At 41.0% G+C, this 26,946-nt stretch overlaps 1 protein-coding gene across 12 annotated transcripts in view; it reads left to right on the forward strand.

Moving 5' to 3' along the window:
* Nucleotides 1-26,338, forward strand: part of IQCH (IQ motif containing H) — an 82,182-nt gene extending 55,844 nt beyond the window's left edge. For 11 of the 12 annotated variants that reach the window (XM_065076768.1, XM_065076759.1, XM_065076761.1 and 8 more), the window contains 7 exons: nucleotides 6,213-6,333; nucleotides 7,852-8,138; nucleotides 18,010-18,177; nucleotides 20,654-20,779; nucleotides 21,733-21,794; nucleotides 24,092-24,200; nucleotides 25,543-26,338. In XM_065076768.1, the coding sequence (XP_064932840.1) occupies nucleotides 6,213-6,333; nucleotides 7,852-8,138; nucleotides 18,010-18,177; nucleotides 20,654-20,779; nucleotides 21,733-21,794; nucleotides 24,092-24,200; nucleotides 25,543-25,623 (954 nt within the window). In that variant the 3' untranslated portion in view covers nucleotides 25,624-26,338. The other variant, XM_065076764.1, reaches the window with a different exon arrangement.
* The last annotated feature ends 608 nt before the right edge of the window (nucleotides 26,339-26,946 follow it).

Consider the following 26,946-nt stretch of genomic DNA (forward strand, 5'->3'; position numbering starts at 1 on the left):
GTGAGGCAATATCAGAACTTCAGCTCCAGGGTTTGAGGCCATATGGATCCTGAATATTTTGAATCAATTGAATTTAAGTGCCAGTTTGCCGCAATAACAGCGTGGAAGGAGAGGATAAAGCAAGAGCACTAAAGAAATCTGAAATCCGTTAATGTTATTGCAGCCAATAAAATGCCTGCTTGGATTATTTTAAAAATGTTTGTTTTGCTAAAATCCAAAAAGTAGCACAGAGGCAACTCTACGAATGAAAGAAGTTTAGCCGTGTGGTGTTTGTGAAACGCAATGCAGGTTTTGTCTGACAATTCCTTTAGCACTGCTGCTCCGCAATTTAGACAAAATTCCTGGGAAGTGACAGGGATTACCTATATGATGTCTTTTCTCTTTTTGAAATCAGATTTTTGGAATTCATTAGAATCCTTTCTTTAGAGATAGGAGCCAGAAAGGAGGGCAAGTGAACAAAAGCAAACAAAATTTACAGAGATTGAAACAGAGAAAAATAAAATCATTAGAAAAATGTTATTAATCTGAGGGCATCTGTACTGTCTATGCATTTGCAGAGATCTCATTCAAATATAGACAAGTCTCATTCAAATATTACTTATTTTGTATGAGGATTAACATCCCAATGTCCTGAATTTACAAATGCCGCATTTGAAATAAACATGAGTTTTTTAACGAGAGATTTTTTTGAAGATTATGATAATTATGTTACATTTTCTTTGCTCCGAAGGTAGTTGCAGGGAACCTTGAAAGAAGAGTGCTGCAGCCTTGCAAAGGACATGCTTTTATGCATGAAATAGCAATGCAGGATTTTTTTGATTGAAAAAGCAAACCATTTAATAAAATTATCCTAATCTCAAACTAACGTGCTGTGCATAAACACGCAAAATTATTTGACAAGCTCACAGAGATTCAAAATCCTCTTTCTGTCTGTTTTTTGGTAGCACAGGCTGCAGCAATTCTATATTCTCCGCGTATATTGTTTTCTGAGACAAAAAGGGATCTGGCAGCATATTGCCGTTGCCCGTTTAGGAGTGTTTGGAGGAAATAGAAAGGATCTCTTTCTAAACAATCCTGGTTTATTTATTTTTTATTGGTCTGTTAGCAGATGTTGAAGGAGTTGGGGGCACAATGTAAACACGCGCTTCTCAATGGAGGAATGGCAAATAGCAAAGTCTACAATGGAACAGGCAATTGGGGGGGGGTGGATTAGGCCAGTGGGGTTTTTTTTGTGTGTGTGTGTACATAGTTGGATTTAGAATTAAAGTAAGTGCTTGATCTTTATATATTGAAATCCTCAGCGTGCGGAGTGCCAGCATGAGCCCGAAGAGAAAACCATGGCCCCATGTGGTGTGAAAAAAAGGAACAGCAGTTTAAGTGCTGGAAAGTTGAAAGAGAACTAACCTCCTTGTTCTTGTCGTCAGGGAAAGTGGCTGTTTTGTGCTCTTGTATTGAAGCATAGCATATGTGCCTCGCTTTGACAAAAAGCCTCTTGAGTCAAAGCAACCCCGGTCCTGTGTGCTGATCCACGGCGAAGGCCGCGATAATGAGGGACGGGCTCTCGGGAAGCAGCGAGTAGATAATACGGCATAAGTGGAGAATTCTGCGCGCTGTTTTTCGCCATCCTGCTTAATGCAAGGCGCAGCCCCGGTGAATCGCTTGCCATCCAGCTGAAATGGGCCATTAGCTATCGGGGAAAATTGTCTTTGCTACTTTCAGCAGATGGAGCAAATATTTTACAAAGCAATTTTACATACAAAAAACATTTGTGTTACTTGGTAATGATGGCTGTTTTACATGATGTTACCTTCTATCAGAACATACTTTTCCAGCTCGTGGAAGCAAAATTGGCACTTTTTAATTTTAAAATTTGCAGTTAACAATTAAATGCCTGGGCTTTAAATCAGGATGCAAACTTTGAGCAGATAGGGTATTCACAGTGTATCGCTTCCAAAAACATTTCCATTTTTATAAACCTCTCAAATGGTTTTGTTCAGTGCAGTAGATTGTGGTTCTGGCTAGCATGTACCTGTCTGAATTAGAAAAAAATGTTAAATTGGTTTAATTTTCAAAATAGGAAATAATGACGGTTATTTGGAGAGCCACTGGCCTCTTCTAATATAACCGGGTTTGCTGGCGATGCTGAGAACATCAGAATAAGCCGCGCTGGACCAATTCATGCCAAGGCAGCTGGAATAAGTTATCAGAGCTCCACTGATCGCAGTGTAAAGGATACACAGTATAAATGGTATGAATTGTCATAGTGCCATTGAAGTGGCATAAATTGCCACAGCTTCATTGACTTGAGCAGAGCTGCGGCAGTTTGTATTGCTGAGGATCTCTCTGCTGATTTTATTCTTCTCTGGCCCAGGCAGCTTTACTTATTTGGAGTTACTTTCTTCACTCTATTTGCTTGCAGTGTCTAAATAATTGCCTTTCAATCTGATTTTTAGCTAAAAAGCCCTAAGTCTTTCTCACGCATTCTGCTCCGCAGCCTCTTTCTGTCCCCAGGTCTTTCTTCCTATTTCTAAGTCTACTTCTTCTTTCTATTTATTTACTTATCTTCTCAACAGGCTTTTCTGTGACTGATGTCTCAAGTAGATTTCCTACCAATGCCTTCAACATGTGCCACGTTTGGTCCTAATTTTTTATTGCAACTGCCATTCTAAGAAAGCCTTTCAAAATTCAGCTTGCAGAAGGGTGAGGAATTATTTTATCCTTGGGGAAAAAAGGTGTAATATTTATTCGTTATTATAAAAAGGTGCAAAGCAGATTTGGATAGATTGAAAGATTTCTCCATGACGTAACCAGTACTTGGGCTGCTCCTTTTTTACTGGTGCTAAGAAATATCAAGTGAAAAATTTCAACAAATGCTCTGTTTCCATTGAGCCTATGATTCTGAATTGGTTTGGGCCACATCAAGAGATAAAACACTGGTAAACTCTAGTGGAGACACCGTCCAATCTAAATGAAATTAGCCTACCAAGCACTGCTCCTTTTAAAAGGTTTGACTTCATGAGCGAATGTTAGATCTGGGCTTGAATTTGCCTACTAAAACTCCCTATAATCAGGATTATTGCCTTTTTAGAGCTTAGAGTTGCAAAAAAAACCCTTTAACTAGAATCCCAGGTGCTGCTCTTTAAAAAGTGGTTGCCTGACTCCCTTCCATGAATACCTTGATTATCATGGCATTAAGTGTTACATACACATGTTGGGTTTGATCTCAAGAACATTTTTCAGATTTTCTTGCGTTAGTTATTAGTACCACAGTCTTGCCTGTCTAACATCCATCACATGAACACCGAGTACCCGCACACAACGTTACTATGTGCGTAAATGAGGTGAATGGAGAACTTGTGTCTTACCAACGGCCTCTTTGTGAGCCAGGTAGCTGTGCCCTTCAGTACATGGTAAAGTTTGAAAGTTCTGCTCTATTTTGCAGCCACTTTATGGAGCTTTCTTTCATAGCCATGTGTGAGCCTTGAAAACAACTCTGTTCAAAGAGAGATGGTCTGGTGCTCAAGACTCAGGTGCCAAGTCTTTCTTCTGCTCTGTGTCAGGGCAGGCTTCTGTCAAGCTGGGGCTCTTGTGCAGGTAAACCAGGGTTGTTATTTCCAAAACCTGGTATAAAAATTTACAAAGGGATCTCAAATGTAAAGGGGCTGGAGCACAAGCGTGATGGGAGCGGCTGAGGGACCTTTGGGGTTCAGCCTGGAGAACAGGAGCTGAGGGGAGACCTTCTGATCTCTGAACTGCCTGAAAGGAGCTTGGAGCCAGGGGGGGTCGGGCTCTGCTCCCCAGGAACAAGCGCCAGGACCAGAGGAAATGACCTCAAGTTGCACCAGGGGAGGCTGAGGTTGGATCTTGGGAACAATTTCCTGCCCAAAGGGCTGTTGGGCATTGGAACAGGCTGCCCAGGGCAGTGGTGGAGTCACCATCCCTGGAGGGGTTGAACAGACGTGGAGATGAGGTTCTCAGGGACATGGGGCAGTGCCAGGGGTGGGGGAACAGTTGGACTCGAAGATCTTGGGGGTCTTTTCCAACCAAAATGATTCTAAATATCTTGACAATGCTCTTAGTCATATGGTTTTGTCTTAGGTAGTCCTGTGAGGAACAGGGAGTTGGACTTTTGGTGGTCCTTATGGGTCCCTTCCAACTTGAGACATTCTAGGACTCTGTGATTCTGTTTTAAGGACATACAGCCGTCCCCAGCACTTCTCCATGGAGCTGGCGCAGCTGCCCTCAATTCCCATGGAAATTTTACCCCAGTTCACATGCCTGTAGTTTAATTTTTACTTGGTCACAGCACTCTCAAATGCTTCCATGCATCCAGCTGGGATTATTAGTTTTTTCCCCAGTAATTTATCAAAAGCTTTCAGGCAACCATTGCAGACTTCTTCTGTTTGTTGGTTTTTTTTAATGTTTCTGTTTAAATTGCACAATACCCAAAGTGATGAGATCTCAGGGATGAGACTCGGTGTGACAGAGGTATTGCTGAACACGCTCAGAGGCGCAAACCGATTTGTAAGTCAGCAACTCGGTGACATCTGTCATGGCTCACATCATCTTTCCAAAGCTGCATTGATTTTCATAATGCAATGAATCACCTAGTCTCATGACTTCTTGCCTTAGCAATATTTCAACGCAAATACAAATCAAGACAAGGCCAACTGATACTTGCTCCCTGCTCTGTTGTTCTGGTCAGCTGAGACAGCCAAAACCTGAATTCCTCCTTAGAGGTTTTAAGGAAATGAGCAGTGCAAGACCCAAATCTGGTAAATTCTGAACTTGGATCTCACGGGCTTTGTGGTCCTTTGTTTTTGCCATAAAGTTAAGGTCATGATGCTTATGGTATACTGACTAAAACCATTTTGGTAGTATCTTTCTCCTTGTATATAACAGGAGCCTACATACCCCAGATCAGCATCATTATCTAAGCACCTCAATGTTTTGAAGGCATTTTTTCTCTCAATTCCATGTGTGGTAGGGACAGCAATTGTCCCCCTTTCAAGGCCAGATGCTGTGACACAGCCAGAAAGTCCCTTCCCCGAAGTCTCAGGTAGACTGTGTTCAGGAACAAGGTATATCTAGGGCTCCTACATGCAAAGTTGATTCCCTGGTCATCGGCCCATCCTCCTCATTCTGGCAGATAAATCACAGTAAGCTGATTTTGAATTTGTATTTTTGGTTACGTCACATCGTGCGCTGCGTGACAAAGCCCATCTCTTCAAGCTCGCTGGTCTGGAAAAATAGAGATATTTTTTTTCTCCTATTGTTAGATTTTAGCCATAAGGTTTTATCGTTCCTCCAAAGCCCAAGATGATATGATTGTGGCTTAGGACATTGCCAGGATCAGAGGATGATTGGTCATCTCCTGAAGTTTGGGATGCTGAAGAGAGAGGATGTAAAACAGAAGCAAAGAGACCCAGGGGAAGGAGCGAATGCTTCTGAAGCAGCAAGAAAAGGAGCCTGAAGCAAGAGAGTCGGGGTCCTTGCACTTTATATGCTTGTGTAGCTCTGGGATGTTTCTGAACAGTAAAAGCAATGCAGTTTCTGTATTTAATGGGTTTGTTTTGTGTGATAACATAGTAAAGAATCTGAAACTCAGAAAAAGCTGATTTATCTCCTATAGTATGAATCATCAGATTCGACCAGAGGCACAAATACACTTGTGAATTTTGGTTAGATTGGAGAGTATAAAATGATATCTCCTGCTTCAGAAACACTTTGAGTTGATAATTCTTCCTAGTTTTTTGTTTTGTTTTAAACTAACTAAAAGGTGCTTGGTTTGATGTAAGAGCTTAAACACAGAATCAGTAAAACTATTTCTGGCCTATGTGACAATTTCAATATGTGCAACTTCAAAATACAAACAATGTAGAAGTTATTGACTGCTGGTATTGATCCCCAAGCAGTTACCATGTGCTTAGCATTTTCAGTTGCCAGATCAAATTATTGATATAAATTATCATGAAATAGATGCTGTACTGAAGGGGGGGTATGTCTTTCAGAGGACAGCTTCCAATAGGAGGGAGGAGTAGGAAGTAGAAAAATTAAAGAAGGCTTCCTGGCTGTGGGTAAACAGTAACCACATTTTTTTTGCCTTTTTTTTTTTTTTTTGCCTGTTGGAGGCCTGGTTTTTAATCACCCCACAAGCAGTTTTCATTTCTGTAGTAAAATTGCTTGTGGTTCTATTTAATTTGTTTCTGCAGGAGCCAGCTTTGGTGAAGATCTCCCAGGAGCTGCCGGGCCTTTTAGCACAGCACGTACAGCCAGTCAATGAGAAACGATTCCCTACATGGGAAAAATTCCTCCAAACATTTCTTAGTCAAGGTAAATAAGACTGCAAAGTTGCTGTTAAGTGTTATAAGGAGTAATTATACCATATTGTATGCCATATTCTTGTTAATCTTGGGCCCATTTAAATATTTATCTCCTATTATTTCTCCATGATGCTTCAAATGTTCATTTACGAATGAATTATAGGCAAGCGTTCTATCATTCATATGTCCTATCCAAGCATTTAACCTGTATTAATCCTGGATTATGTGATTCTGAATCACTAAGCACCAGCTCTTTAATCCTGGGTACTGGAGGCCCTCACTCTTTGCAAAGGGCTTCAGGGAATGCTGGCATGTGAGTTTGCACATAGGTAAATGTGAGAATATTTCAGCTTTGGTAGGTGCTGGTGAGCAAACACCTGCCAGATTCCCGTTTCTCTCCCATACAACCTGGAAGGGAACGATATGTGAACTCTGGATGCTCTGTACATACATTGCATGAAGTGAAATGTGCTCGTAACCTTTAACTGGCCTGGAGAAGACCTGAGCTTTTCTCCCCAGTTTTTGCCTTCCAGGCAGGCAGTGTCACCACTGAGGACCCGTAACGTGGTGTCACATTGTCCCTTACGGTGACCAGCACAGACTCTTGTCAGCCCATGGCCCTGCTCTTTCTTGCCCTCCAACCAAAGTTCCAGTCTGATAGCTGGAGAGTTTTTATTTGCATGGTGCCGAGCCCTCAGCTGGGCTTCCGGCGTTAAACCCTCCCGTGGCACCTTCGGATGGAAGGGGGCCAGTGCCCAACTGGCCCAGAGCTCAGAACTGAGCCCAGGTCTGTCTGGAAGAGGCAGCGCAGATAAAACCTTTCTCTGATCACTGGAAAATCAGCACATCTGGGAGCGGGCTTCACACAGACATGTTAATGCCCTATATTTGTATGGCAAATTTTGGACAGAAAAGATGCAGTGTTTGTGGTTCAGTAGTAAATTTCTGTGCTGATTCTGCCCTGCCAATGTTTTGTATTATATATAATGGATATATACATTTCATATACTTCTTTATCTGTGGAAGAGATGATGATTCAAAGCTTTTGAAAAATAATGCCAGTTAACATACATAAGACCAATTTATGTGACATATTAGTTTGTCCTAACTGAGTTCTGGCATTATATGCAGTAAAAAGACAAATTCGGAGTGACGAGCAGTTTTCTTTGTGATTTCCCAGTGGGAAACCGTGCTAGAAGTTGTTGTGTACAAACCTTCCCACCTACACACCAAGTTTCTCATGTGGACGAATATAGTTCGGAACTGCTTGCAAAGCCTCTGCAGCTCAAAAGCCACTAGTTGAACTGTACAGTGCTATAACAAATGAGATATTTCATTCTCTTCTAGGAGATTCCTGGGTTCTAGCTACACTGCTCACTTCACACTTATTTACTCACTGTATCTCCATAACGGCCCTCCCTGCAATGGCTGAGCACAACGGGAGCGGGATGGTTTCATTCTGTGCACTCTGAAGAGCATCACATGTGAATTTGATTACCAGCTTCACAGCTAATTCGTTTCTTGCTAGGTGGTGTGATAGAAGCCTTCCCGTGTGCAGAAAAAGTCACAAACCTGACAGTGGATATGCTGATAGAGCCAACAGGCAAGATAGAAATCGTGTCCTCCGGAGAGCAGCTCCATGCTGACGGTCCTTTGCGATCATCTGGCACCACCATTCCGCAGTCTTCTGTTGATCCGGCAGTTCTCAATTCCCTCTGCTTAAAAATTGGAGAAACCTGTAAATCAAAAGGAGTGCTTGGTTACTTCTCCGTTGATTTTGTGACTTTCGTCCATCCACAAACTATGGAGCAGCAGGTGAGTGGGGCAGCTATGTTACTTCACACCGTCCCCCTGAGATCAAGAAATATCTGCTTGCTCTGTTGAACAAGCTTTATTTCTAAGCGGTGAGAAGTGGAGGGTGGTAGAACACATGGTTATTCTAACAACAGCATAAAATTTAGACCAGACCTAAGGAACCTTTTTCTATCAGCCTGAGGAGAAACAAACCAACAAAGCCTGGAGGGCTGCTTTCAGAGCTGGGTGAATAAGAAAATCATATTTTAATTTCTTCTAATGACTTTTCTTTCCCTAAAATAAGTGCATTCTGTATTAAGCTGGTAATTACAGATGATCTTATGGCTAAGATGATTAGATTATTTTAATTTCAAAATATTCTGAATCTCTTGTATTTTGCTCTGTAAAAATAATTACAGGGATTATTGTACTCTTTTGAGTAAACCAGTGTCTGTAAGAATGCAGATATGAGGTTTGAGGATGAATCTAAGGAAGAGGCAATATTGACAATTTCTCATAGCAAATAGGATGGTAGTGATGAACAATTTGGTTTAATCATAATGGCTAATTGAAGCAGAGGGAGATAATGGAAAGCAGTCAAGTTCTGCCTCAAGAAGTGCCAGCCCTGGGTCAGGAATTACCGTCTCTTGGCTGGTACAGAACAGCTGACTGTGGGATATCAGTTTCTTGGGAAGGAAAAGGAAAAAATGCTCATCCAAACTACTTTTGCTCTTCAGTTGGCTTTTAGAATGTCTGAGAAGCAGAATTTACTGCAAGAAGGTAGAGGCAATCTCACACTGGCTGCAAAATCAACATACAGACAGAGGTCACCATGTGACACATGACAGTGCGTGTGGTTAAAGGTATCGCTGCGGGGATTGAAATAACCTTTGTTTCCCAGCTGCAGGGGCCTGGGAGCATCTACAGCATCTCAGTTGAGGGGCAGTAACTTCTTAAAATGTGCTCACACGATAGCTCAAGCTCTTTATCTCTAGCACAAATGTTCCTGTGGAATTCCCTCTGTGGATCCTCGTCTTAACGAGTCTTCCCCGTGGGCTGCACAGGCTGAGTGGTTTTAGCAGAGCCCTTTTGGTTTCTCAAAGCTCTGAGGTGTCCTGCATGGCTGGTATCAAGGGTAGTTTGACGAGAGTGTCTGTCAGTAAATTATATTTCCTCCAGTCCTGAAAACATCGCTCTGTGGGCACATTAAAGGCAGAGGTCAGGGGAGTCTGGGCTGAAAAATAAGCATTTAAAATGATGATGTTCCAAGGTTAACACCTTGAATTACCTAGAAAGGCAAATGTTACTAGGAAGCCAGTGCAGTTCTGGAGTGCTGGAGCACAGTGTGACTTACAGCAGGCATAACTGAGCAAAATGGAACTAAATAAACACTTTCCCATGGAATCCTGCCCAGGAGAGTCCTTTGCGTAGATGAGTTACAGTGTCTTTTTAAAAGGTAAAATCAGAACCACTGCAGTGACCCTAGTCCTCCCTGCCAGAGTTTACAAAACCTCATAGTCAGCTCTATGAGACCTTTTGACAACACAAAAAATAATGTAATAACTCAAGAGAGCAGAAGGGTTTTGACTCCAGCATCTGCTGCTGCCTGGGCTGGCTGGCGGGGCCACGGGGGCAGCCACTGTCCCTCATGCGCAACAGAACATTCAGATCTGGTAAGTGACAGAGGATCTTGTCCCAACACACGCTGCTCTCAGAGCCAAGGGACAAATAGGTAAGATAATAGATTTAAAGAAAAATTTAATCCCTGGCAGAAATTTTGATGATCAGACTTGATCATAGTTTGGAACAAAATATTAATCTCCCATGTTTCTATGCTAGATGAACCTGGCATTTGTTTCATTCGTCAAATCAGATTTATTTGTCACAACATACTCTATTTAATTCTTTCACCACTCAGATACTGTCAAAACCAACTGAGGGGCATTATTGAATACTGTATTCTGATTAAAATTAGAAATATTTCTGTGAGCTCAAGAGCAGTGAAGCCAGGCTTCGCACAGACCTGTGCCTTGACGGCAAATCCCACATGTTCTCCAGCTGGACTCCCCCTGCAGCCTTTCCCACTGGATGGTCTCTTTCCTCTGCCCACTTACTTACATGGGAATCTCATGGGAGTTAAATGGATTTGATGATTTTACCTTCTTCCAAATATGGTCGATATTGGCCAACAGGATTGAATATTATGACAGGTGTACAAACCTAAAGCATAATGCCAGACTGAAATACAACAAAATGAAGTAAAATCTAGGTGAAGAAACTCAGCTTTCAGTGTTCTGGTAGTAGCCTTGTGTTTGAAGAGTAAAGAAAATGAAATAATTTCTAAAGAACATAAAATCCTTATTTTTAGTGATGATTAGTATTGTTGAGCTTACTGGATACAACTATACAAAGTCCAAACCAGCCTATGGATACAAATGCTAATTCATTATTTCAGCATCAAATCTCAATTATTTCTTGTATTTTCAGTGCATCTCCTTGTTTGTTTTGTTTTATTTTGTTTTTTTTTTCTGTTTTGATGTTTTCTTCTACATCTTCAATTAGGAGGCTTAAAAAGATATTTTCCTGTCAAAGGGACCATATCTGCATGGAAATGAAGGGGCTGTGTGGTGTGGGTGCACTTTGAGAGACAGGGTGGCCGTATGTGCTCAAATCCCTCTGGGTGTCCAAACATCACGGCTTGTACGGCGTGAGGCAACGCTGTAGACACAGGGCTTGTATTTAAAACCAGAGTCAGCATATGGGATCTATTGGCCAAAGCTGGCTCTTGGCGGTGCTATGATCACAGTATTACATTGTACGCTCAGAAAAGGCTTAAAATCAGACTTTTGGTAACTGATACTGCCATAGGGTGACTGTGGTAAACCAGAGAATCAGAATAATATTAGCTTTGAAATACAGATCACGGTTACATTTGACTCCCAAAAAAAGTATTTATGCAGGTATTGTAATTAGAACCGCAGATAAGCCACATTGGACAACTTCCATATGAAGGTGCTTTAATAGGATTAAGAGATGACTTTCTTACCCACTGAAGTCATGGGAGTTGTGCCAATTGCTTTGCTCAAGCCAGTTCACCAAAATGCAGAAATGCTTCTTTGATTATGAAGGTTGTGACATTTCCTGGCATGAACAAGGCCGTATTAAATCAGTTGATGTTTATTGTGGCCTCTTGTTATTCCTGTCTGTTCTGTCTTGGTTTTCTTCCGTTGTTTCCAATTGATTCTACCTGAATATTTCCTGTGTTTGTCAGCATGTACCACAACTTTAACATTATTTAAGCACAGGTTTTAAAATTTAACTAGATGTAGAGGCAATTAATGATGCCATCTGTCTTATGAGAGAGAGCTTACATAAAAGATTGTGCTCCTGAAAGCACCATTTTTTTGGGCAAACAAGAAATCCTATTAGACTCACAGAACATTTGCTCACTAATTTCAGAAGTGCCCACTCTAATGCAGTAGCTGAAAGGCTCAGATACATTTCCTGGAAGAATGGTACATTTGGGCATTATTTCAAAATTATATTTTACAGAAAATATCAACTGATACATGATATTTTCTGTAAAACTAAAAATTAAATATATTGTTGAACATCTGTTACCAATACAGCCTGAGTACTTAAATACTTTAAAATCCCTGAAACCTTCATAAAGTTACATGCGAGATTAATACAACTCTTTAAGAAATGTGAAGGGCCAAATAAGTGAAAACATATTCCTGCCTTTTGCAGACTGTGTGCCACAATCTGTGTTTTCACACATATTTCCCTAGTGCGATGCTGCAAAGGTGACTTCAGAGCAAAGAAATACATGTCTTGTGGGTTTCAGGCTCCTCACTCTGAAAGCTTTCAAAAATCTCTATGTCATAAGCATAAAAATAATTTTGCTATGAAGAAATGGGTATTGCTTATACTTTTAAAGATTGCTGCTCTTAGCAGGTATTTTCCTTCATGTGCTGTTGTCATCTTGCTGTGTTCCCTTGGAGCTCTAGTAGCAATGAGACTGTGTGATGGGTAGGGAGCAACACATGGCTGTCAAACAGGGAAGTCAGCGGGAATGCAGGAATGAGAAACTCGTCGTGGGGTCACCGTGGAGCTTTATCCATCACAGACACAGCGGTGTCTTTACTCTCTTGCAGCCTACACTGGCCAAAAGGTGACAAGAGGGATGCTGTCCCCATGCTACTGCTGAGACAGATCGTACTGTCCGCCATCTAAATGTAGCTCTTCCTTAGGTTATTATAGAACTGGAGGAGGTTGCGGTTTACAACCAACAGCATTGAGGGAAGTGCCTGTAGGAGGATCCAACTCCCGTCTGATTGTCTTCACACCTGATCTGACAGGCAGGTGCTGGGGACTTGACACAATTCTCTGTTTGCCTCATGAATCTCTTTCTACCTCAGTTATAAACACCCGTGACTTGCTCCCGAGGGAAGGAGAGATGGAGATGTGCTGTTTTCAGTGTCTGGGGCGGGGGAAAGTGGAGGAGAGAGCTTAGATGCATAACTTGGACTGAATCACTTCTGATTCCCGCTCTGTTTGCCAAGACTGATTTTAAAGAGCAAAGACCTGACCCTTTGAAGGAAAGTCTTGCACAGTATTGACTGAATGCTGCTCAGACCCCAAGTTGTCAAGGAGCTGCACCTAAGTAAGTCCATTTAATTGAGTGGGGCTGCTTGATTGCATAAACTTACTTACATCCATAGATCTGTGTACAGATAATTTGGAGAAGCAGGGTCATAAGTCACCTTTTTCATTGGTTTAATAGCTTACACAGCCCTGTACCTCTTGCAGCAATAGTGAGCAAACACTGGCTTAAGTTCAGTTTCAGCACAAAGGAAAAGATAGAATCACAGAGTCATTTTGGTTGGAAAAGCCCCCAAAGATCTTCGAGTCCAACTGTTCCCCCACCCCTGGCACTACCCCATGTCCCTGAGAACCTCATTTCCGCGTCTGTCCAACCCCTCCAGGGACGGTGACTCCAGCACTGCCCTGGGCAGCCTGTTCCAGTGCCCGACAGCCCTTTGGGGAAGAAATTGTTCCCAAGATCCAACCTCAACCTCCCCTGGAGCAACTTGAGGCCGTTTCCTCTGGTCCTGGCACTTGTTCCTGGGGAGCAGAGCCCGACCCCCCCTGGCTCCAACCTCCTTTCAGGCAGTTCAGAGATCAGAAGGTCTCCCCTCAGCTCCTTTTCTCCAGCTGAACCCCCCAGGTCCCTCAGCCGCTCCCATCACACTTGTGCTCCAGCTCCTTCCAGATAAGGCAGAACATACCGAAAGGAGAATTGAAGAGCTGGGAATGTTTATGTGTTATTTTCAAATAAGAGCCAAGGTGTTTTCGTTAAGCAGCTCCCCAGTCTTAAATTCAGCAGGATAGAGGTTAGGGCCAGTTCTAGGGCCCTAAAATTTAAGTTTTCAGGCCTGCACCGGATCATCCCAACAACTGCCACGAGATGGCAGCCGGATAAGATCCTGTCTGCGATCACTGACGAAATAATCAATTCTATTGCGAATGTTTTAAGTCACAAAAGAAGCTCTTTTCAACACCCTAGCTGTATCAATGTTTTACTAATTGTCATTTTTATAGAATCATTCAACCACTTCTTTAAAAATAGCAGGTGTGCTCTTTACAATAAGGCAGATATCAATACCGGATGCAGATAAACCAGTTAAACTGGAGAAAGAAAAGCTATAATTTAGTAACTCTTCAAGAATTTATATTTTCTTCTCTTCTCAAGTTTACGTTTTAAAGCTGAAGCATTTTTATGGCAGTTGTAAAGAATTCCAGTGTAATTGTGACTTGATTCACTTGAGATGTGTCCATGCCGAGACGTAGGCTGAAGGAGAGCAGCTCCGGGCAGCGCTGGGCAGCCTGTGCCACAGGCAGAACTTCTACACTTCAGCTTATTTCCTTGGACAAACAGCCAGTAAGTTTTGCAGGATGTATCTCTACCTATTTTCTTCAAATAGTGGGATTCTGGAATGTCCTAGTTCGTGCTTTGCTTAGCTTAATCTAAAACCAGTCTTGAAACTATTGAAAATCTTAGCTGCTGCCTCCATTTTTTATTTTTTTTTTTAAGCCAGAAGTCATCATAAAAACCCAAATCTGATTATCTTTGAACATCCATTTGTTGTTTGAAAATCAAATCTCAGTTCTAGATTCACAAGTGAGCTCTGTTCCAGCTTAATTTCTGAACACAAGAGTGTCCTGAAAGTCCCAAAATCTCAGGTGAAAGCCCATGTTATGCTATTTGGCTATTTAATCCTATTAGGATGTGATACCTACAATCGTAAATACCTATGATTGCATACGTGCCCTTATTGTATAGCCTCAGAAAATTAGGATGGACTCAAATAATAGATATTTGTTAATCTGTACGATTGTACCATTCTTTACTTAAACTTGACATTTGCACAGGCCTTCTTCAAACACCTCCTGATTTACTGGAGTAGATGATAATTCATCTGGTTATTAACTGCCTGACCTCCACAGACATTGCTTGATAGACTATGGAAATCTATTCATAAAATAAAAAATAAATAAACCCCAAGCCACTAAGAAATACAAAAACCTCACAAGCAAACAAAAAAGGAAACCCAAAAACAACACCACAGCTCAGATTTTCAAGGCATCCTAGAAGCTTTTGACACCCACTTTATAGAACTTTAAAAGAAAACCTGTTGCAATCCAGTTGCTATAATTTTGCAAAGAGCATTTGTGACCTTCAGGAACTGGAATGCGACTTAGACATTGTTCCGTCAAAGGATTTACTCAGCTAGGTACTAATGATCTGGCCTTCATTTGAACTAATGAAATGGGACAAAATTACCCATGAAAATAAAGCTATACCCATTGCCCGTGCCCCATGTCTTTCCTCTTTCTGTAGCAGCACAAAGGGGATTTAAAGGGCACTTCTGGATTTCTGTCGCCAAAAGGAATCCCCTGCCAGGACAAAGTTGGAACTTCATGCCATCTGATTCTTCTTTTCTCCCCACATTAGGGATTTTCTGGGCTGTATCCAGGGCAGAAAGGGACATGGCCATATTCTAGCATTCTCTGAGGATCCTGAGCCAGGAAAAGGATCCTCAGGGTGATCCCAGCTGGCACGCATTAAAATCACCATTTGGCTGCTTTACCTTGCAATAAGGGTGGACAGGAGGTTCCCAGCTATGTTTGCCTTCCTCCCCCTTGTGCTTGAGATCTACAACCTGTAGTTAAAAAGCAAAAAGTACAATGACTTTACCCAGGCATGTAACTGAAGCTTCAGTGGGTGTTTCGAGCTCTCCCTCAGTAACAGGCAGAGGGGGGACAGACACCTGTCTGCCTTACACAGGAGGGTCATCAGTCCGCCCTGTGGATCTAAGCCCTTAATTATGTAGGGAATGGGAAGACTGTTGTCAGTCTAAGACAGAATCATAGAATAGAATCATTTTGGTTGGAAGAGATCCTTAAGCTCATTATAACCTAAATCTAGCACTAAACCATGTCCCTAAGAGTCTCATCTCCGTGTCTTTTAAACTTCTCCAGGGATGCTGACTCCACTTCTGCCCTGGGCAGCCTGTTCCACTGCTTCACAACCCGTTTAATGAAGAAATGTTTTGTAATATCCAATCTGAACCTTCCCTGGTGCAACTGGAGGACAGTTCCTCTTCTCCTATCGCTTGTTACTCAGGAGAAGAGACCAACACCCCCCCATGCTACAACCTCCTGTCAGGCAGTTGTAGACAGCAAGAAGGTCAATGATAAAGGTCAGATGATGAAGCCACATCCAAAACAACTAGTTGATACACTCTGAAAGTAAACAGAAACACCCTACACCAGTGTTTGGTCAGTCTCGTGATTTCCATCGTAAAACTTTCCCTGGTAAAAAGCTTTTTCTCTTCTTCCAGGAATGGTTCTGTGCCTTCCCAGGGCAGCGACTGGGAAGGTGACAGTGGAGTTAGGGCCAGGCTGGTGTGCTGGGTTGTTGTTCAGATTACATTAAATGGATCACACAGAAACTAATGGGTCTCTACATCTGAAATTAAAATGTTGTCGCTTACATGTAGTTTTAGTTAGTGACAACATGGGATTTGTTGAGTGCCTCTTGCAAAACGGAAGTGCAATTGCATGCTTGGTATGGTTTATCTGAATCTTGACCAGGGCGTAATGAATTTGGCTTGTGCTAGTGGCTGTTTATGTTTGCTGCAATTTTTAATGCTTTATCTGCTGTGAAATGCTCAACCCATTCTCTACACATGGCCCAAACGCAGCCCTTGTACTTACCCAGAGCGCTATGGCCACAGTGATGTCTTTGCTTCTGTGCTTCTCAGTCATTTTATGGTCCATGTTCAGTCAAACTCGCCTCCTGCCTGTCTGTTTGTGCGTCAGCAAAACTTCCAGATCGCGCTGGTGTAGCTTTGGAGGTTGGAGCAATTCAGGTGCGAACTCGGGGTCTGGATTAGGAGCAACCAGTTCACTTTGTCCGAGGTGGGGAACAGTCCTTGGATATCCAAGATGCTCAGTGGTTGCCGGTCCCTCCATGTAGCCCTGTCATCTCTTTCTGGAGGCAAAGCTTTAACTGAGAATCTAAAATCCAATTCAAACAAGGTTCAAGACACATTGGATGTTACTGGTTTGTTGATAATATTTATGGAAATTAATGTAATGCTTCTACAGTATGTATAGTTTATAATTACTATTCAGCTCATTGAAAAGGTTAGCACATACTGGAAAAGTACACATGAATATGAAAGTTCCTTCCTGCCTTGCAGAAGTGATGATAAAGAACAAATTATTGAAGAAAATTAAGCATTGTAATTGGGGAACATTCCCTTATTACTACGTAAAGCCAGCCATTAGCATCAGATTTGCATTTTATACCATGCAGCAGGAAATATTTAAGTTGACAAATAGGATATTTAATACAGCAACAGATACTTGGCAGCCAGATATTAACAACTGTTACTGATGTGATTTATTCACCATTATAAAAAGGGCATTACTATGTGCATATGATTCAGAAATTAACTCCAGTTTACCAAGAGGCCTTGACTGCTTGACCTCTTAATATCCTTATAATGATGCCATTTACCATTCAAAGGCTTATTCAAGTCACTCATTGCTGGATTTGTTCTAAAAGCGTCCACTGTAGGGCAGATATTTGTGTGCGTTACCATTTCTCATTGATGTCGTAGGCTCAAACGTTTTTTAAGTGGGGAAAAGCTCCTGGGTAAAGCCCCGCTCAGGGTGTCAGGAGCAGAATCGATCCACAGTATTTCCTTCCGCTACAAACCAGCAGAGCCACAGCACAAGGCGTATGGTTTTCTACTTGCCAAAGTCTCCGTCAGTTGATGAGGCCCTGGATTGCACTGGGAACAGGCTTCACTCCGCCCCTGTGCTGACCAACACGTGTTCTCGCACGTGGATTTCACACTTCCCTGCTTGTTTTACTCACTTTAGCTTTGCCTTCTGGAACTTCCCTTTTTCTATCTCAAAATACCTATTCAGAACTGAAGGTTGGCTTTATTTAACCTTAATTATTTTTCAGCTAAAAAATCCAGTTGTGATGTTTAGTATTTAGATAATCACCTATTTAATGTGATCCAGGCTTAACAGCTGTTGAGCCTCTCTACTAGTTCTAATTGGTGCTAAAATCTTGGTAGTGCAGGTCACTGTTTTGTCCTTAGCCTCTTGGTTTTCTCTTAAAAGTTATTTTTGAAGTTCCCATTTGGAAGTGGTGCCAATGATGCACCAGCACAAGGAAACCATAGGTATGGACACCAACACGTGTGAAAATAAAGGCATAACTGTTCCTTTATACGATTGCTGAGTTTCACCCTTCTTGTTTTCTCTTTCTTTTCAATTTGAATGCACCTGTTTGTGTGTTGATTAGGTATGGGCAACAGACCTTGACCTTTGCTATAGTGACCAGCTGGCCTTGACTCAGCTCATGTTGTACATGACAGATGGAAACCTGGATTGTCACTCCAGCCGCTTTGAAGTATCTCTTGGATCAAATAAAATGAAAAGCCAACGTATTCAGCATGAGGAGACAAAAACTGTAAGCAGCTATTTGTTTACAAATAAAATTATTAATTACTGAAAAGTCAAAAATCTGTCCTAGATGTCTCTTCTGGAGGAGCTGAATCTGCCTGTTTCAGATTTTAAACTGCTACTTTTAGATTTTAGAAGATTAATAAAGTAAATAGGATACCATCAGGTTAGAAATTAAGAGAAAGGTTCTGGATGCTTATGGCTACCTGATTATTCATCCTTTGTACTCAGTAATATTGTTTGTGGTAGTAACTAACTTCTAAATATATTAGGTAGTTTTCAAGTTGTAAAAAAATGGGCTAATCTAGAAGTTGCCCTGACTACAGGAGTAACTTCAAAGCAGTCAGGAAATCTGAACCATCAGCTCTGATTTGGGATCAGAAGTTCAAGCACTGAAGTTCTGCTCCAGCTTTGTACTTTCTTGCACAAAACTGGGGGTAAAACCACCGGGGCTCCAGCTGGGGAAGGACCTGGACACCTCAACCCCTCCCAGGTCTCACCTGAGTTCAACCCAGAACCTTCGGTCAGTTCTGTGTCAATCTTTCCATTTTCTATCACTAGGTCAGGCTCAGCTGGTAGATCAGTCTTGGCACAGGATTTAATACTCTATGAACCACGAGACCGTCCCTCTGAAACGGGAAGAAAGGCCTCTAGAATGGTCAGAGAATAAGAAATGTATGGATATGTGCATGTACACGTATAGACATAAAACAGATGCAGTTTTACACATTTTACAGAAGATTCACAACTCTATTTTTTCATCCATAGAGGAGGAATGTAGCACCATTCCAAAAATGTCATGGAGCTGTAATTTAGAGGTTAATGAGCTCTTGATCTATTGTTCTTGTCAAGCGACCACTTTTAGTTGGAGAGAAGTAAATTAGATATGATTGGTCCCAGTAGTACAAGTTTCAGAAATGAAAAGTAATCAAGTAGCAACTTTTTTTTAATTAAAATTCTGTCAGATTTAACATAAATTGACACTATATCCTTTATTTTTCTTCTTTATTTCAGAGGGTTTTATCTCCTTAAGAGTTAACTACAAAAAATGCACTCTCTCTGGAAAATATCTTTAGAAAAAGAAACAAACAAACCAAGAGACAAATGCTTTTACAGCACATGATCTGTAATGAATGATTAAGTAAAACACTTTGTGTAAAAATTATGATGTTAATAATGATTCTGTCCCTTTTAATTTATTATATATTCTCAGTCCTGGTAGGTTTGATTTTGATAAAATGGAGCAGCAACTGAGTTTGTGTGATGATTTTTATTTTTAGAAATCCTTCTTTGAAAGAACAAATTTCCTAGATACTGCTGCTACTGTAATTATGTACAAAACCAATCACTCATTATAGTTAGGATACATTATCTTCTAGACAGATGAGGCTAAATAAGCAACACATTAATAATTCATCCTGCAGTTCATTATGCATGTGTATGCATGCTTTGTAGCTGAAATAAGCACCTCATCAACCTGATGCCAACCCTTAAACAATAGTTCTGTGTTATTGCAGCCACATTCAAGTTTACGCTTGTTAAACTGCTACTTGGATTATTTTATCAAGCATTCATTTATTTGTGGTCCCCTACTGCAGAGAACAGATTTTGGAAGCTCCTTTTTTAAGTTAATGACTTGAGCAATGGGTGTTATTAATTCTCAGAATATTATAAACATGATTAATTTTCAGGCAGAGATGTATTATATAAGGATTTCAACTATGTCAACGTAAATGAGTCAATGTCAAAACAAATATCATTTTAGAAAAAATACTGTAAATTACATGCTTCGATGTGCAGTATCTGCACTCTGAATGAACAGTCCAGTATTAAAAATAAGTCTTGGTTTAGGCGAACGTCTCCATTCAGTTCTGCTCAGTGCAACATCCCAGTTCTTTTGTCCTAGACACGGGTAAGAGTTTAAACTCAATGCAGTGCTGGTGTTTATCCACAGTGCAAAGTCCACTGGTGTCAGTTGTGTAGCTCCTTGGGGCCTCGTCTCCCCAGAGACTTGCTGTAAAAATTCTGCACAGCAACGCTGCAGCAGAATGTTCAGTCTTGGAGAAACCCCATTTCAAAAACTACTGATGATCGGCTTTGGAATTTCTGTTACCGAGAAGAGCTGACTCTAGAGCAATATGTGTTACCGCAGGGCAGGAGAGATGCAGAGGATCCACATAGAATGATTTCACAGGGCTCAGTTACCAATGAAGCTGTGAAAATATCAAATTGTGGTACATAAAGAGGGATTCTGTAGAGCAGATCTATAATATAAGGTTTCACGTACAGCGTGAGGTGAGGATTTAATTTTGCTGCGTGGAAATGTCCATGCTGAATAGACATTGTGTTAACATGAGTTCCTCCAAATGGAGCCTTACTCCATACTCACATGAGTTCACTGAGAAAAGGCCATTTAAAGAGTAAATTGTTGGTTTCTCATAGAAATGGTATGAAAATAAAGCCTGTGGTGGTGTTTTCTCCAGCCTGCTCCAAGAAGCAACCGGTGTGCGGCAGCAAGCGCTCAGCTGAGACACTCTAGCCTCTCGGGGGTCTCCTACAACCTTCTCCTCCAGATGTGTCAAGCTCACGGCGTTGGATTTGACCTCCAGGTAAAAACGGGAAAGACTAGAAAATGCGATATTCACTCTGCATAATTTTTGTATCTAAATTCTAATATGGTGAAACCACTTAGCACAATGTGAAACTGAAGTGTTCTGTTTAGCATAATATAATGTTAAAGTGTTCTGTTAAAAACACATCAAGGTGGTGTGCTACAGTTTTGCTTGGTATACATCGGGATTGATTTTATTTTAAATTGTTTTCACGATGCTAATTAATGAACTCTGAATTGCATCAAGGTCTTTGGTAGTCCCTGTAAAAATTAGTCTAATATGATAACACTTAGCTGGGTATAAGTCTTGAAGAACTGCAGTGCTGAATGAAATGTAAAAGAGTTTAGAAGATGTTACACAAGACAGAACAGCAGATAGAGATAGAGATTTCTGATCCTAAGGCTTCACTGGGAAATGCAGAATTGTATGTGTTTTCTCAGTATAAACCCCCCGCCAGGGGTGGCAGATGTTTGTTTGTCACTCAGCAAATCTGAAAGTCAAACAGTGAGTTTTGCTGCTGACCAAACTGTCACCAGTATCCAGCCATGAGGAAGCAGAGCAGGAGGTAAACTTTAAAAAATGGAAAACTAAATATATTTTCACTCTTAATTTAAGTGTGTGTAAGGCTTTTAGGAGTTAACTGGTAAAAATAACTGTGTAAGGAAATAGTTTTTAAGATACTTAGGACCATCTCTAACTACATTGGAACAAAAATATTTGCTATTGAATAGACTTTGTCTTATGTATTCTATTTACGTAAAGTTAATGTGTTGTATTCTCTATAATAAATTGTAACAATAATCTGCTTACACAGCAATAATCCATGACACAAAATTCAAAATTAGCCTTTCTTAAATATGGTTATGTACTTACTCTGCATGTTTAATACATTTATTATAGTTATCACTATTTTAGGAATAATTAAAGCATTTTTTATTTTGATTGAACAGGAAAAACAGGGAACAGTTTTTATATTGTACGAAGATCAGAAGCGATCCAGCCTGGGAATGATGTAAGTCTGCACTGGCGGTTCCCTGGCCTGATAACAGGTTGGGCAGACACAGATGGTCACCAGGGAAAGGAACAGTCAGGCCACCGCATGTTCAAGTTCACTGTCACCTCCTCTTTAGGAAAGTAGAATGGTTTATTGTAAGGTGGGCCTTTTGTACAGTTTTGGGGTGATTTTCAGCATTTTAGTAACAAAAAAGGTATGGGAATCTGCTGAGATGAAAGGCTGAGAGCACTGCAGACTGAACACCCCTGCAGGTCTCTGCCAGTTTAGCTGTGAGACCACACAGATCACCACAGGTTTCCCTTCACAGGCAACATTATTAAAAACATGCTATACGGGATGCAAAGGAGGTTGAAGTTTAATGCCTTTTTATATTCTGTATAAGCGATCAACAGCAGTCAGGCAACAGCAGATCTGGGAGTTTAGTAGTTCTTTAGACATTATGAGCCTCTCCTAAGAAGTCTAAAAAAGTGTCACCTGCAGAAATCTACAATCCACTCACTGAAAACTTCCGTTCAGAGAAAATTTATGTAAAGTTTACTGCCCAAATATGACATGATGAGTGAGGGGCTGAAAGGGTCTGTTCTCAGTCTGTTCTGTACTCCTTTGATGCTGGAGCTATTTCGTCAATGACCTGGGTAAGAAAACAGCTTCCTTGTGTGCTGGATGTGACTGCAAGTACTTTGGAGGACAGGAATAGAATTCAACATGATCTTGACAAATTGAAGAAGCAATATGAAAAACAGAATTACAGTCAGTTGGAACCAGGTGCAAGAAATTACACTGAGATAACAGGAATGAACATGAGGAACTGGCTTTACAGAAAATGATCTGTGCATTGCAGTGGTTTGCAAGCTGCCTGCTAGTCAGGATGTCATGATCTTATAGAAAAAGGGAAAGAATACAGCCTGGGGGTACGTTGGAAGTAATCCTTCCATTCTGCTCAGAGGGAGGCAAGGAAAATGTGTAGAGTTCTAGAAAGCCTGGCATACAAGGCAAGACTAAAGGGCGTGGAGGAGAGGATGCAGAAGTGAGATCTGCTGACAGTCTTCAAGCACATAAAAAGCCTCTGTGGGAAGGAAAAATCTGATATCCATGTCTTTGTTGGTAGGATAAGGAGAAATGAGCTTGCAGCAAGAAAGATTCACGTTCAGCGTAAGAAAAATTTCTGATAGTGAGGGAAGAACTAATTAGATTTTTCGGTGCAGTTGTCATTGACAGTGTTTAGTAACAGATTACACAAACCCCTGTCAGGATTGTGTAAGTGGCATTGATTTGCCCTAGCACAGGGAATGAGCTAAATGAGTCCTGAAGATTGTTTCTAGGGCTGCGATGCTTCCAGCCTCTACCCAGCTCCTTGTGCATGAGGCTGTTGGGCATAAACAGGGAAGTTGGATTTGTTTAAAGCTCAGATATTCCTATTCTGCTCTGCACTCGGCTGCAGTCACAACGTAGGCAGCTGAGATGATTGAGCTGCAAGATTAATTGGAAAAAAAATCACTAAACAAGAATGTGTAAAATATCTACAGGAGCCATTTAAAAAGCAATTTAGGCATCTGAAAGGGTTCTGTGAGTCCCTAAGCTCTCCTGAGAGCCCACTGATGCTGAAAGGTCAGCTCTTTCCTTCCCGGACCCGGCTATGGAGTCCTCCTCCTGACCCTCCCTTTGCGTTGTCTCTGGTGCTTCTACACCTCTCCAGGACCTGATTCAGCTCAACAACTCAGCAGAAATCCTTCTTTTATTGGATTGCGGGGGGGGCGGGGGTGGTGAGGCTAAGATAGTCAGTCCATAGAGTGAGCATGTGATGGGGAGGGAACTGCAAAGAGGAGATTCTTCCTCTGCATAATATCCCATTCCATAAGATTGTAGGTATTGAGTCTGTATGTGCCACTGAGAAACCAAAGCCTCAAAAGCTACAACAATCTAAGAAATGCTAATACAGCTGAAATTTCTCTTCCAGATGCCTTTCATGAATTGTAAGCAGAAGGAACAGTTCTTGTGAACTAATCCAGATGTTTACAGTGTTCTCCTGTCTCAGCCCCAACTCTGTGGTAGCTGAAACCTACCTGCTTACTTCTGCTAAGTTGATTAATAAAAATTATTTATTACTCAAATCCTCTCTGTTGACAAGTTAAAATGGAGTCTCATCTTTCATATCTCCCTGAAGATTGCCACCTTGTGAGATTGAAAATACTCATTAAATTCCATCACCAGACAGGCACAAATGAGAGGGCAATTGTTTTTAAGCATGTGAAGGGAATCATTGGTAAACTCATTTGTTTGGATATCATTAACAGAACAATCGGAGAGGATCTCCAGGGGGTCCTCATGACCTTTGCTCGCAATCTCTTCATCATCCATCAAGAAATATCAGCACCTAATATGCAAGGCGAGACCAATTTTAAGGTGAGGTGTTAATTAACTAACGATCCTGCTTAGTTTTGGTACAAGGGCTGAAAATACCTCATGCTGTATCATAAACAAGTGCTAAACCATTCCTTTTTTATTGTTAGCGGTATATATGTGACAGTGTCTAGGTCAATATAGTAAGTCTCCCAGTGAACCTGTTAGTTAAATTTAAGTTTGAAACTTCTTCTTTGAAAAGAGACATACTTTAGCGCGGAATCATCTGTAATGTAATGCTCCTGATTGTCCTTTGTAAGAGTGAAGGAGCTCTTGGCACTGCCTCAGACGGTTTTCTCACAGTTGTCTGGTTTATTTTAAAGGGACTCCATCAAGGTAGGAAGCTGAAATTAGAAACAAACTTCCCAGTTTATAAGAGCTCCTTCGATAATTAACACTGATTTCTTTCCAGCCAGCAGCCACTGAGTACCTCACCCGTTCGTTCACATCCCTCAGCCCACCATCCAATTCACAAATTCCAGTTTTATTCCCCATTTTTTTCCACCCACCCCTGGGTACCAGAGGATGCTCTGGGGTGGGGTGGGGGGAGGCAGGACAGAGCGCAGGGGCTTCTTGCACCAGGAACATCCCCCCAGGAGATGCCACCTCTACCCTGAACTCCTTCGTGCCGACCTCGCTGGCAAAGAGAGACAGAAAAGCAATAATGAATCCAACCCCGTGCCCTGAAACAAGGACTCATCACAATGCAGCTTTTTGATTCCAGAGAATAGCTCCATTTTCCAGAGGGAGTTGTTTTGCTGAACTACATCACCTTTAACTTTATTAGAAGTTTCTAAGATCCTGTCTTTAAGTGTTTTGTAGAAAGGTAAAGCTGAGCACTGTTAACAGATTTGTATCTTGAATCACATAATTTATATCAGATTCTTTCCAGTCTTAACTCTGACTATATTATCGTCTGGCCAGCAGAGTGTGAAGTTACAGTTTTAGAAAACATAGAATTAAATTTCAACGTGTTGCAGAATAAACAAGCAAAAACTCCTTTTTTTTTTCGATATGAGTGAAAGGCAACCATTGAAAAAAATATAAAAGGGAACTCTTCTTCAGAGTGAGTTAACAGTGATTTACATATGTGAAACTGAACACCTGTTAGTTAATTAGAAGTACGAATTGCAACGAATTGTATTTTTTATTTACCTGAGACTTGTACATATTTACTAATAATTCCCCCACCTGTCCCCAAAGTAATAGTAGGTTTAACTGGCGCATCGTGTCCTGTGTAACACTGGTTACCTTTTCAGGGCAAGTACTGCCAGCTGTGCGTTTTGGCTGCTAGATTTCATTATAACGCCCATTAAATAACTTGTATTTCTTGAATCCGTTACAGATGGCAATTCAAGATATTGAAGCAATTCTAGGAATTACAGCAGAAAACAAACTGAAATTGGAAGAAGAGCAACCTTTGTAAGCAGATGCTCTGAAAGAATAGTTAACAGGAAATGTTTAAGTGCCTTATTCTTTATGCTTCTGGAAACGCTTTCTCATCTGTAAGAACAGGTTTGGTTTTTCTTCTGCACTGGCGCATGAAGTAATATGAACCGAGACAGAGCAATTTCCATGGTTTCTGAGTGCGGTGTTTACAATACCCCTTCTTTCACAAAAAGCAACTGCTGTAAAGCAGTTTAGTGAGACAGACTGTGTGAACCCTATTAATAAGATTTTAAAAACAGAAACTGTATTTCAGAAATGACAGTATGAACTTTTTTTTTTTTGTCAGAATTGCTGTGTGCTGTTGTATTAAAGGACGACAGTTGCTTCTGCACAATTATCTTTATCCATCAAATCTCTAATCTCATCCCAACAGATAACACATTCTGAATTTTACTATGGAAAGTGTGTCATCTTCATCAGATGGGCACTACTGTCCCAAGGGACATCCTTGAGGTTACTTTCCAAAAGGCTCAGGTAAAACCAGTTTTTAAGACAAATAATGAAATGTAACCAAGCAGTTGTAGATCAGTGCCCAGTTTTTCTGATGCCTGAGTCTTTGATCATTACCTTCAAACATTGTATTTTGATTAGCCTGTTTCTCTTTTGGTCACAGAAATAATTAATTGCAGATGAGGATGTTTGCATAAATGCTGATCCCTGATTTAAATAAAAATCTAAAAGAATATTTTTAATTCTTGTTTATTTTCATTCCTTTCTTACATGTAATTTCAATATGGTCTTGGTTTTGGATATACCAGAGCCCATACAGATTTTTTCTAATGGAAATTTAGCCAATGAATGAACTTCCTGTAAGTCTTAGAAATTAAAGTACCAGAGGTATTTTTAGCTGTGGTAGGTACAACATTGATCTCTCACTTGCTTAGGAGTTCTTCCAACAAGACAAGATATATTTGTTGTCTGTTCTAATGCACTCTCTTCTGTTTTACTGCTAAGAAGCTCTTTGTAGACTCTCACTTGGCTTCACATCCAAGCTCTGTCATGCCCCAGGTTGGTCAGGAGAAGCAATAACCTGGAGGAGGAGGAGGCACAGGAGAGCACAGCTTGTTTCTTAAGGGTTAAGGAAAATTAAGCCTTGATCCAAGGCAGAAGAACATAAGGTCTGAGAGGCTCATTAGTTCACTGGCACTTAATAGACTGCAGGGTCCTGGGAGTAATGGAAACCTGCACTTCCTCGAGTCTTTGTTCTATTCTGACAAAAGAAAACTGTACCTGTTTTTGTGGGGAACATCTGAAAGTTCCCATGGTGAGAGAGATTTCTCAGTATGTGCAAAGTGTGAAA

Source organism: Columba livia, chromosome 11 (assembly GCF_036013475.1).
Source record: "Columba livia isolate bColLiv1 breed racing homer chromosome 11, bColLiv1.pat.W.v2, whole genome shotgun sequence".
NCBI classification, from domain to species: Eukaryota; Metazoa; Chordata; class Aves; order Columbiformes; family Columbidae; genus Columba; species Columba livia.